Source organism: Dasypus novemcinctus, chromosome 23 (assembly GCF_030445035.2).
Source record: "Dasypus novemcinctus isolate mDasNov1 chromosome 23, mDasNov1.1.hap2, whole genome shotgun sequence".
NCBI lineage: Eukaryota > Metazoa > Chordata > Mammalia > Cingulata > Dasypodidae > Dasypus > Dasypus novemcinctus.
In genome coordinates, this window is record NC_080695.1 from 1,974,165 (window position 1) to 1,984,824 (window position 10,660).

General features: G+C 60.3%; 1 protein-coding gene across 2 annotated transcripts; it reads right to left on the bottom strand.

Moving 5' to 3' along the window:
• Positions 1 to 594: 594 nt before the first annotated feature.
• On the bottom strand, positions 595 to 2,997 carry NME4 (NME/NM23 nucleoside diphosphate kinase 4). 2 transcript variants are annotated; one of them, XM_058285603.2, is made up of 5 exons: positions 2,840 to 2,997; positions 1,753 to 1,886; positions 1,563 to 1,664; positions 1,370 to 1,482; positions 595 to 978 (listed from the first exon to the last, which is right to left on the bottom strand). In XM_058285603.2, the coding sequence occupies exons 1-5, from the start codon at positions 2,928 to 2,930 to the stop codon at positions 855 to 857; spliced, it is 564 nt and encodes a 187-aa protein (XP_058141586.1). In that variant the 5' UTR covers positions 2,931 to 2,997; the 3' UTR covers positions 595 to 854. The 2 variants fall into 2 exon arrangements, with proteins under 2 accessions (XP_058141586.1, XP_071067208.1); XM_071211107.1 differs by having other exon boundaries at positions 1,753 to 1,866; positions 2,840 to 2,988.
• Between the last annotated feature and the right edge of the window lie 7,663 nt (positions 2,998 to 10,660).

Genomic DNA, 10,660 nt, shown 5'->3' on the forward strand with positions numbered 1-10,660 from the left:
CGGGGGAAGAGACTCAGCCGAGGGAAGGAGGGGCTCCCCTGGCCCGGTGCCTCCCCCCACCTACTTGGGGTGAAGTTCAGACCACTCGTGCCCTCCTGCGGAGGCCCCCGTGGCAGTGCTGGGGACCCGGAGCTGGGCATCTGCCACTAAGGCGCCCAAAACTGTGGCCACCGGGTTGGCCGGGCAGGAGTGTGACATGGGGCAACAGTACCTGTGACAAGTGCCAGCGAGCGTGCGCAGGACCCAGGTGCGGGGTGCTGTCAGTGTGGGAACGCAGGGCCGCCACGCGCGGAGTCCCTGGCCCACTCCACCCCACGGGCCACAGCCCCCTGCCCGCCCGTCCTGCCTGGGAAAGGCAGCTCCTCCTGCAGCATCAGACTGAGGGGGGCCAGGACAGCACCAACTCTGGGGCTCAGCTCAGACTCCCTCGGGTTTCGGGCACCCCTGACTGCTCACGCGGGCAGCAAACTTACGGAGCCTCTACTGGGTGTCAAGACAGTAAGCGTCACTTTTGCCCTCACACTGCTTACAGCTTTGCACAAAGCACCTTTCCAGCTCTGACACGGCAGCGGTCGTTAATGAGCACCCATCCTCTGCACAAAGCACTGAACTTTTAATGATCCCCTTTGGGGGAAGGGAGGTCACAAAGGTTGTCTGGCCCGTGGGGATTTGGTCCCATCTTGTGCTGGCTGAAGAGTCTAGAAAGGCACACGAATTTGACAGCCCAAGCACCTCAGGGGGCTTGGGGGGGGGCAGGGGGCACACAGGGAGGCGGTCTGGGTGAGGGGCCAAGTGCAGGGTGGGCTTGCGTTCTTATGGACGGAGGTAGTAGGTTCCGGCCAGACGCTGGGCCCTCAGGCCGGGTGGGTGCTGCTGTGGTGGCCTCCATCTGTCCAGTCCACAAGCTCGTTGCTTTGGAACCACAGTCGGATCTCCCTCTGCGCCCCCTCCACAGAGTCGCTGGCGTGGATGATGTTCCTGTGCCATATGACACGCGGCAAGGTAAGGCCTGGGCCCCCGGGGGGGTGCGCGCCCCCATGCTGCCTGGGGGAGCAGCAGCATCTCCGGAGCCAAGAGCTGGAAAGCTGGGCTCCGGCCCAGGCTCGTGGCCCAGCCCAGAAACCCTCACATCAGTCCTGCCGTGCCAACCTCTGGGGACAGCCGGGAAGACAGTCAACGACCGGCGATGGGGGCTGAGCATGCACGCATCACCTGGGGGGCACGTCGTGACCCGGCCGGGTCTGAGTGCCCCCCCAGGCCCCCCCCCCTCCCCCGGCAAGACGCCCAGCCCTCCTGCTCTCCCCGCGGAGAGCCACTGGCCCACCTTCGCCCCAGCAGCTGGCAAGGGAGTGGGCCAGGGCCCGTGCACCTGCTGATGTGGATGCTGAAGTCTCCCCGGATGGTCCCAGGGGCTGCTGTGGCCGCATCGGCGTCCCCTATCATGGCCCTGGAGGCGCGGACCACGTTGTGGCCTTGCCAGACCTGCGGCAGGGGCAAGCGGGCGTGTGGAGGAGGGGGCGCCCCGGGGACACCCCCGCCGCCTCGGCCCCGCCCCGCCTCACCATGGCCACCACGGGGCCAGAGCTCATGTAGCTGATGAGGCCTGGGTAGAAGGCCTTCCTCTGCAGCTCCTGGTAATGCTCCGCCAGGACGCTCTCCGGGGCCTGGGCGGTGCGGGGGCGCGGTGAGCGGAGCCTGCCGGCCTCGGGCCGCCGGGCACCCCCGCGCCAGGACCGCCCCCGGGCCCCGTACCCGCAGCATCTTCATCCCCACCAGCTGGAAGCCGCGCCTCTCGAAGCGCCGGATCACGTCCCCCACCAGCCTCCGCTGCACCCCGTCCGGCTTCACCGCGACCAGGGTGCGCTCCTGGGGCCAGGAGGGCGCTCCTTTAGGAGAGGGGCGTCAGCGCAGCCACCGCTTGGCCTGCCACGACTCCCGACCGGGCCCTTGCAGGCTCGGCGTCACCTGGACCCGTGGCTCTGCCGCACGGCAGGTCTGCGGAGACCAGCCCCGGGGCAGCGCGTCCCCAGGGCTGGTTGTCACGCTACCCAGGACAGGGCTCGAGTCCCCGGAAGACGCCCGAGACAGCCGGGACCCCCGGAGACTGGGGCCAGCTCGGTGGGCGTCTGGAAAAGCCGGGCTGGACAGAAGGCGTGACCCAGGCCTCACTGTTTTCTGTTTTTTATTTAGTTTTATATATTTTTTGGCTTTTAAGATTTTTTCTCTTATGTTTTGGCCTCCCGTTTGACACCTGCCCTGATGGGACAGGCACCGTCTGAACCCCCATCTAAACCCCAGAAGGCACTTCAGGACAGGTGGGGCCCCCTGGAGGCCCCCAGCTTATCTCCCCCCAGTGCCGGCCTGTGCTCTGGGGGCGGCAGTTAACTCTGGAGCCTTATCTAGGGCCTTGGCATGAGGCACTCCCAAAATGCCGTGTGCCTGGTCCCCTCCGGGCCACCTGGCAGCTCCACCACCGGCCTGTGCAGAGCTCATCTGCCAGGAGGACCCCCCGGAGTCTCCGTCCCTGGGACGCCCCTCGCCACCCAGCGTGCTGGGCCCGGTCTCCGGCTTGCGCTGTTCTGGAACCTTCGGTCCCAGGTGACCCCAAAGAAAGGGGCGGCCCGTGCAGGAGTGGGGGCACCGGCGGAGCGCCCCGGCTTGGCCAGGGCGGCGCAGAAGGAACCGGCACGAGAGGCCGGCGCCCCGCTCCGCCGGCGCCCCGCTCCCCCGGCGCCCCGCTCCCCCGGCGCCCCGCTCCCCCGGCCCGCACGTGCGCGAACAAAGGCGCCCCTCCCGCCGGCTCGCGCGCCCTGGCCCGGGGTAGGGGCGCCCCACTCACCCGAGCTGTGGCGCGGGAGCAGGCTCGGGCCCGGGGCGCGCGGGCAGCCCCGCAGCCCCGGCAGCGCGGCGCGCCCCAAGAGGCCGCCCATGACGCCCCCGCGGGCCGCTCGCAACCCGGCGAGCAGCGACCAGCCGGGGGGCCCGCGGGGGCGGCAGGGGCGGCGCCGGGCGTGAAGCCAGCCCCCCGCGCCGCCCGCGGGCCCCGCGGCCCGGACCCCGCCCCGTGCGCGCGCAGGGCCGGGCAGAGTGTGACGTCGGTTTCCACGTGAAAAGCACAATAAAAGCGAAGGAAATGACCGGGAAGCGGCCGGTGTCCTACCGGCCTTGAAACTAATGCGGGAGCAAAAATAGCATTTTTGTATTTTTTAAGGAGGAACGGCCCAGGCAAGTCCCAGGCCTGGGGCCAAAGGCTGCAGTCGGGTGGCCCCAGCGTCAGGGCTCCCGAGGGGAGCGGGGTTCTCCAGGCGCCTGGCCTCGCCGTGGCCGCGAACCCGGGGGTGGGATGGGTGCGCTCAGCGGCCCTGGATGCGTCCGCGTTCGTCTCCGCAGCTCGGCATCTCCTTGGACGCCCGAGGAGCTAGCAGCGGCCCCGGGAGCCAGCAGCGGCCCCGGGAGCCAGCAGCCGCCCCGGGAGCCAGCAGCCGCCCCGGGAGCCAGCAGCCGCCCCGGGAGCCAGCAGCGGCCCCGGGAGCTAGCAGCCGCCCCGGGAGCTAGCAGCCGCCCCGGGACCTAGCAGCGGCCCCGGGAGCCAGCAGCCGCCCCGGGAGCCAGCAGCCGCCCCGGGAGCTAGCAGCGGCCCCGGGAGCTAGCAGCCGCCCCGGGAGCTAGCAGCGGCCCCGGGAGCCAGCAGCGGCCCCGGGAGCCAGCAGCCGCCCTGGGAGCCAGCAGCGGCCCCGGGAGCTAGCAGCCGCCCCCGGAGCTAGCAGCCGCCCCGGGAGCCAGCAGCCGCCCCGGGAGCTAGCAGCGGCCCCGGGAGCTAGCAGCCGCCCCCGGAACTAGCAGCCGCCCCGGGAGCTGGGAGCTAGCAGCCGCCCCCGGAGCTAGCAGCCGCCCCGGGAGCTAGCAGCGGCCCCGGGAGCTAGCAGCCGCCCCCGGAACTAGCAGCCGCCCCGGGAGCTGGGAGCTAGCAGCCGCCCCGGGAGCTAGCAGCCGCCCCCGGAGCTAGCAGCCGCCCCCGGAGCTAGCAGCCGCCCCCGGAGCTAGCAGCCCGGCCCCGGGAGCTAGCAGCCCGGCCCCGGGAGCTGGGAGCTAGCAGCCGCCCCGGGAGCTAGCAGCCCGGCCCCGGGAGCTGGGAGCTAGCAGCCGCCCCGGGAGCTAGCAGCCCGGCCCCGGGAGCTGGGAGCTAGCAGCCGCCCCGGGAGCTAGCAGCCCGGCCCCGGGAGCTGGGAGCTAGCAGCCGCCCCGGGAGCTAGCAGCCGCCCCGGGAGCCAGCAGCGGCGTCTGTACTTTGTCGCCAACCAGAATCCGAGCAGCGCGTGCGCACATCCCCGCCTGCGCAGGATTCCTGACCCGCTGCCGTCTCAGCAGCTTCAGATCTACTGCTAGAACTTACCTGACATGTCTTTGAAAGCGCCTATGTTCTTTTTAATGCTATTGTAAATGGAACTTTAATTTTGTTTTCAGGTGTTCATTGCCATTTATAAAAATACAACTGATTTTTGTGTATTCATCTTGTATCCTGCAACTTTGCTGACCTTATGTGTTCTAATATTTTTTAGTAGATTCCCTAGGCTTTTTCTAAACACAAGATCATGACATCTGTGAAGAGAGATCGTTTTATTTCTTCTTTCCAATTTGGATGCCTTTTCTTTCGTCTTCTTGCTTAATTATTCCGGCTAGGATTTCCAAACAATGTTGAATAGAAGTAACTAGAGCAGGCATCCTTGTCTTGCTCCTAATTTTACAGAGAAGGCATTCAGTCTTTCCCCATTAAGTATGATGTTAGATGTGAGTTTTTCTTAAGATGTCTTTTATCAGGCTGAGTAAGATCCCTTCTCTTCCAGTTGAGGGTTTTTATCATGAAGTGGCGTTGGATTTTGTCAGCCGCTCTCTCTGCATCTATTGAGATGATCATGTGGTTTTTGTCATTTTTTTCTTGATAACAGTATATATATTAATTGCTTTTTGGATGTCAGACCAACCTTGCATCCCTGGTATAATTCTTTTTATATGTCGTTGGATTTAGTTTGCTAGTGTTTTGTTGCATGTCCCTAAGAGACGCTGGCCTGTGGTTTTGTCTTGTGATGTCTTTCTGGATAACACTGGCCTCATACGATGAGTTAGGCAGGAGTGCCTCATGCCACGGTCCTAGACAAGGCTCCAGAGTTAACTGTTTATTGGAAGAGTTCGAGAAGGACTGGTGTTAAACTTCTTTAAATGCTTGGTAGACTTCACTGACGAAGCCATCTGGGAATGGGCTTTTCCTGGTGGGTATTTTTTCATCTCTTCTCCACACACACAGTGTAAATATGAGCCGTTGCAGGAAGCGGCTCCCACAGCTGCGGGAGGGGCCAAGTCTGACTTGCACAGGGCAAGCGATAGTTGGAAACTCTGACAAAGGTTGTCCTGACTTCTCCAGAAGAAAATGACTGGGTGAAATCGAAGTTGGAAATTCTTCCTTCTGACTGTGGAAACACTCAGTTCTTGTGAGATCGTCAACGGATTGGATGAGATGTCTCTCATTGTTGAAGGCCATCTCCTTAGTTGACTGTAGATGCAATCAGCCAAAGATGCAATCAACTACTAGAGGAACTAAATCTGCAAAATAGCTCACAGTGACAATCTGGCCAGGGCTTGCTTGGCCAAACAAGTGGACCCCGTAACCTGCCAGGCTGACACATGAACTTGGCCAGCACACTTACCTGATTTGTAAGTACACAGCTGTTCCTAGTATTTCTTCACAATCCTTTTACTTTGTGAGGTCAGTGGTAAGGCCCCGGCTTTCATCTGAATGTGAATCTGGTTATTTGCATCTTCTCTCTTTTTTCTTGGTCCACCTAGATAAAGGTTTCTCAGTTTTGTTGATCTTTTCAAAGAACCAGCTTTTGCTGTCATTGATTTTCTCTATTTTCTATTTTTCACTTCATTAAGTTCTGCTCTAATCTTTACTATTTCCTTCCTTTTGCTTGCTTTAGGTTTAGTTTGTTCTTCTTTTCCCAGTTTCTTAAGATGGAATGTTAGATTATTGATGTAAGATCCTTCTTCTTTCTTAATATACATATTTACAGCTAGAATTCAGAATAGTAAAAAAAATCCCAAAAAAGAACTAAATAACAAAAGTAGGACTCACACTTCTTGATTTCAAACTTACTACAGAACATCAGAAGCCAAGGCAGTGGGGCACAAGGAGAGACAAAACCATCAAAGGACGAGAAGTGGGTCCAGAAGGAGCCCCTGACTCGGGCGAGCCCCTGGACCCTGCAAACAGAAAACAGCAAAAGAGGTGGGATACCACTTGCACGATTCCGTTACAGAAAGCCTCAGCTGCTGTGGTCGGTGCCTGCTGTCTCGAAGCCCTTGGCCGAGAAGCAAACGGCCACGAAAGAGCAGCTCCCAGACGAGAGGGGACAGGGAAGCAGAGGTGGCTCAAGCGACTGCGCCCCGGTCTACCCATGGGGGTCCCGGGTTCAGGTCCCAGGGCCGCCTGGTGAAGGTGAGCTGGCCCAAGCTGTGAGCTGTCACAACAAAATAGAGACACAGAGGAGAGACAGTGAGAGACACAACCCACCAGGGAGCTGGGGTGGCCCAAGCGATAGAATGCCTCTCTCCCACATCGGAGGTCCCAGGACCCGTTCCTGGTGCCTCCCCTAAAGAGAAGACAAGCAGACACAGAAGAAGGTGCAGGGAATGGGCACAGAGAGCAGACAGGGAGTGCAGGTGGCAGGGGGGTAAATGAAATAAAATAAATCTTTAAAAAAATATATTTGAGGAAAGAGGCCACCAAACCACACTGACTTTGGACCCAGGGGCAAGTTCAGGAATCCCCAAGAACGCACTTAGTTTTGATAATTTGTTGCGAAGACCCACAAAACGCACTGAGAACTGTGATACTCAGTTACAGGTTATCACAGCTCAAGGACACAAAGTAAAACCAGCCAGAAGCCGAGACAGCACCTGCCAGCCTCCCAAGGAGCCGCGCACAGCGTTTTCTCAGAACCAGCCGGTGACGGCGGCGCGGTCCCAGCCCGGGCGCCTTCACGTTAGCCTGCTTGGCTGCTCCTATAGTTTGCCAAACGCTGCCCAAGCAGAACACCAGAAATGGGTGGGCTTTTATAAGGGGAATGATGTCGAGTCTTGCAGTTCAGAGGGTGAAATGTCCACACGGGGGCAGCGGGGAGGCCTTTTCCTGAAGGTCAGCTGGTCGCAGTCCTGGGCTCCCGCCTCGGGGAGCCGCAGTGGCGCCCTGCGCGCTTTCCCCGGAGCTCGGCTGGGGGCCTGTGCAGGTGGCTCTCCTCTGCCCGGCCGCTGCTCTCCAGCTCTGGGCGCCCGGAGCTCGGCTGGGGCCTGTGCAGGTGGCTCTCCTCTGCCCGGCCGCTGCTCTCCAGCTCTGGGCGCCCGGAGCTCGGCTGGGGCCTGTGCAGGTGGCTCTCCTCTGCCCGGCCGCTGCTCTCCAGCTCTGGGCGCCCGGAGCTCGGCTGGGGCCTGTGCAGGTGGCTCTCCTCTGCGCGGCTGCTGCTCTCCAGCTCTGGGCGCCCGGAGCTCGGCTGGGGCCTGTGCAGGTGGCTCTCCTCTGCCCGGCCCCTGCTCTCCAGCTCTGGGCTGAAGCTCTGCTGACTGCAGCCTCTCGGGCTTCTTCCTGCGGCGGCGGGGGTCCTGGTCCCTCCCTCCCGTGGCAGGGCGAGCAGGCAGCGCTCTTCCTGCGTGGCCTTTACATAAGACTTCAGTAACGGGGTCAGGCCCACGTGGGGCCCGCCGTCTAATCAGGTGTCCTCACTGCCGCGGTCTAGTCCAGGGTGCTCTAATCCACAGGTCCCCTGACTGCATCTAACCACATAAATAGGTCTCGCCCCGCTCAGGAATGGGGTAGGTTAAGTACATCATTTTCTGGGGCCCACGTGGCTGGCCTCCATCTCCAGCCCCCACCCTAAATCACACTGTCACTTCCTGCACAGGTCCTCAGGTAAACAAAGTCACTTCTGTCAGGCAAGGCAACCCCAGGGCCTCTGGGCAGGATCACATCCTCTGTTGCACAGCAGCCCTGCAGAGAGGCCCCTGCAGCCAGGAGCCCATGCCTCTGGCAGCAGCCAGCAGGCACCCAGGCAGCCACAGGACGAGGTTCCCATCAGGCCTGGAGGGCGCCACGCCCTGCCTGGCACCTGGGCTGGGCTCTGGGAAGGACCCCGAGGCAAAGGGGCCCAGCCATGCCACACCCGAACAGGGAGGTCATAAATGCCCATTGTTCCAAGGCGTGACACCTTGGGATACTTTGTTACACAGCGGTGGGTAACTAGCGCTAAGACCTAAGACCGGGAGGTGCAGAGTGGCCGGCCGCCTGCCAGGACTGGGCTCCAGGGGCTCTGACGGCCCCGGCGTCTGAGCGGCATCTGGGGCTCACTCCACCCGGCCTCCACTGCTCTTTTTTTTTTTAAGATTTATTTATTTGTTTATTTCTCTCCCCGCCCCATTGTCTCTTCTCTATTTGCTGCGTCGTCTTTGTCCGCTTCTGTTGTCATCAGCAGCATGGGAATCTGTGTTTCTTTTTGTTGCGTCATCTTGCTGTGTCAGCTCTCCCTGTGTGCGGCACCATTCCTGGGCAGGCTGCACTTTCTTTCACTCTGGGAGGCTCTCCTTACAGGGCACACTCCTTGCGCGTGGGGCTCCCCTACGCGTGGAACACCCCTGCATGGCACGGCATATGTGGGGACACCCCTGCATGGCAGGGCACTCCTTGCACGCATCAGCACTGTGCATGGGCCAGCTCCACACGGGTCAAGGAGGCTTGGGGTTTGAACCACGGACCTCCCATGTGGTAGACGGACGCCCTAACCACTGGGCCAAGTCTGCTGCCCTCTACTGCTCTTAAAATATGACCCACCTGGTTCCAGGGTTGGGGGGTCAGCACCCTTGAGCTCTCCAGAGCTTGGCCAAGGATGAGGCAGACCAGAGCCTGGGGTTTCTGAACATTCCCATGGATGTGGTGGGTGGTCTTTGCTCAGGGTGGCACACGTGGGCCTGGAGAGACCCTGCCCCACAGGGAGGGCGCGCATCAGGAGAGCCTCCCCGCTGCTGGGCCCCCCGTTTCTTTATCAGCTCAACGGGGCTTTCCCCATTTTTTAATCTCTGACTCCTTTGTTTCCCCCTATGGTTAGGTCATTGTCTTTCTTGATGCATCACTTCACGTGGGGGCCTGCGCCTCTCTGCTCAGGTCTGGGTCGCCTTTTTTCTTTTTTTACCATGAGATTCTGGGGATCGAACCCGGGTCCTCCGTATGGTAAGCGGGAGCTCAACTGCCTGAGCCACAGCCACTTCCCCTGAGGCTCCTCTCCATACTTCCTGTAGTTTGCTGGAAGTGCCAAAGGCAGTGGACCAGAAAAGGGTTGGCGTTCACGGGGGGGACTCGTTAACTCACCAGCTCGCAGCTCTGATGCCTGAAAACGTGCACGGCAAGGCTTCCTCAGACGCCGCGCTTCTCCCCGGGCCCCGGGCTCCTCCGCCACGTGGCAGGGCTCCCGGCGGCAGCAGGACTCGCGCCTCAGCTCCTGGCTTCTGGGGCTCCTTGCTCAGTGTTGGGGCTTCCTGCTGCGTCTCTCTCCGTCTTCATCCCGTTTGTGAGGGCTGGGTCAGAGCCCGCCCTGCTGAAGGGATCTGGACCAAGGGTCCCACGCTGAGCGCCTGTAACGCGGAACTGGTTATTTCCTGGAGCAGGACGCTCTTAAGGGTCATGAGAACTCCCAGGTCTTTTATGTGTCCGATTTTGCCCTTTCTACAAGCTCTCCTATATGCCCACATTACTTTGAAACCTTGAACTTTAAATATCTAGTCCTGTCATGCTACACTTTGCTGTCACCTCTCCCAAAACCAGCTTCTACTGAAGTTGCATCGCTGATCTCGGACATTTTCCATCTCAGCCACTGGGAGGCATCGATTAGGACTCACTGCCTTTCTCAAGCAGTTGGCTCCTTGAAGTCTTTTTTTTTTTCAGATTTATTTTTATTTATTTCTCTCCTCTTTCCCCCACTGTCTGCTCTCTTGTGTCCTTTTGCCTTGTGTTCTTCTGTGTCTGCTTCCATTCTCAGCAGCACTGGGAATCTGTGTCTTTTTGTTGGGTCATCTTGCTGGGTCAGCTCTACGTGTGGGCGGCGCCACTTCTGGGCAGGCTGCATTTTTTTTGCGTGGGGTGGCTCTCCTTACGGGGCGCACTCCTTGTACAGGGGCTCCCCTACTCAGGGGACACCCCTACGCGGGGGGACACCCCTGCATGGCAGGGCACTCCTTGCGCGCATCAGCACCACGCGTGGGCCAGCTGCACACAGGCCAGGAGGCCCTGGGTTTGAACCTTGGACCTCCCATGTGGTAGGCGGATGCTCTATCTGTTGGGCCAAATCCACTTCCCTCCTTGAGGTCTTGACTCTGCTTCCCTCCCTCCATCCCTGTCCTGCTTCCTTGACACCTTTGACACGTCTGACAACTCTGGGGTTAACGGTCTCGGCCAGGGGTTCTCAACCAGGGGGCCACGGATGCATTTCAGGGGGTCTGTGAGCTTGAACTGAAAAAAATAAACTTTATTTTCTCTGAACTCTAACTGAAATTGATCATTTCCTTCACTTATGAATGTATGCAATAAATAAATTAGTCATATTCATTTCACCTGCCTGGCAGA

What these genes read in the sequence shown, in the direction of transcription:
- NME4 (XM_058285603.2), bottom strand. Translation starts at nt 2,930, where the DNA reads ATGGGCGGCCTCTTGGGGCGCGCCGCGCTGCCGGGGCTGCGGGGCTGC. An exon ending in GCTCCCGCGCCACAGCTCGG is followed by an intron (nt 1,887 to 2,839) that starts GTGAGTGGGGCG and finishes CCTCTCCTAAAG; the next exon opens with GAGCGCCCTCCTGGCCCCAG. An exon ending in TGGGGATGAAGATGCTGCGG is followed by an intron (nt 1,665 to 1,752) that starts GTACGGGGCCCG and finishes CGCACCGCCCAG; the next exon opens with GCCCCGGAGAGCGTCCTGGC.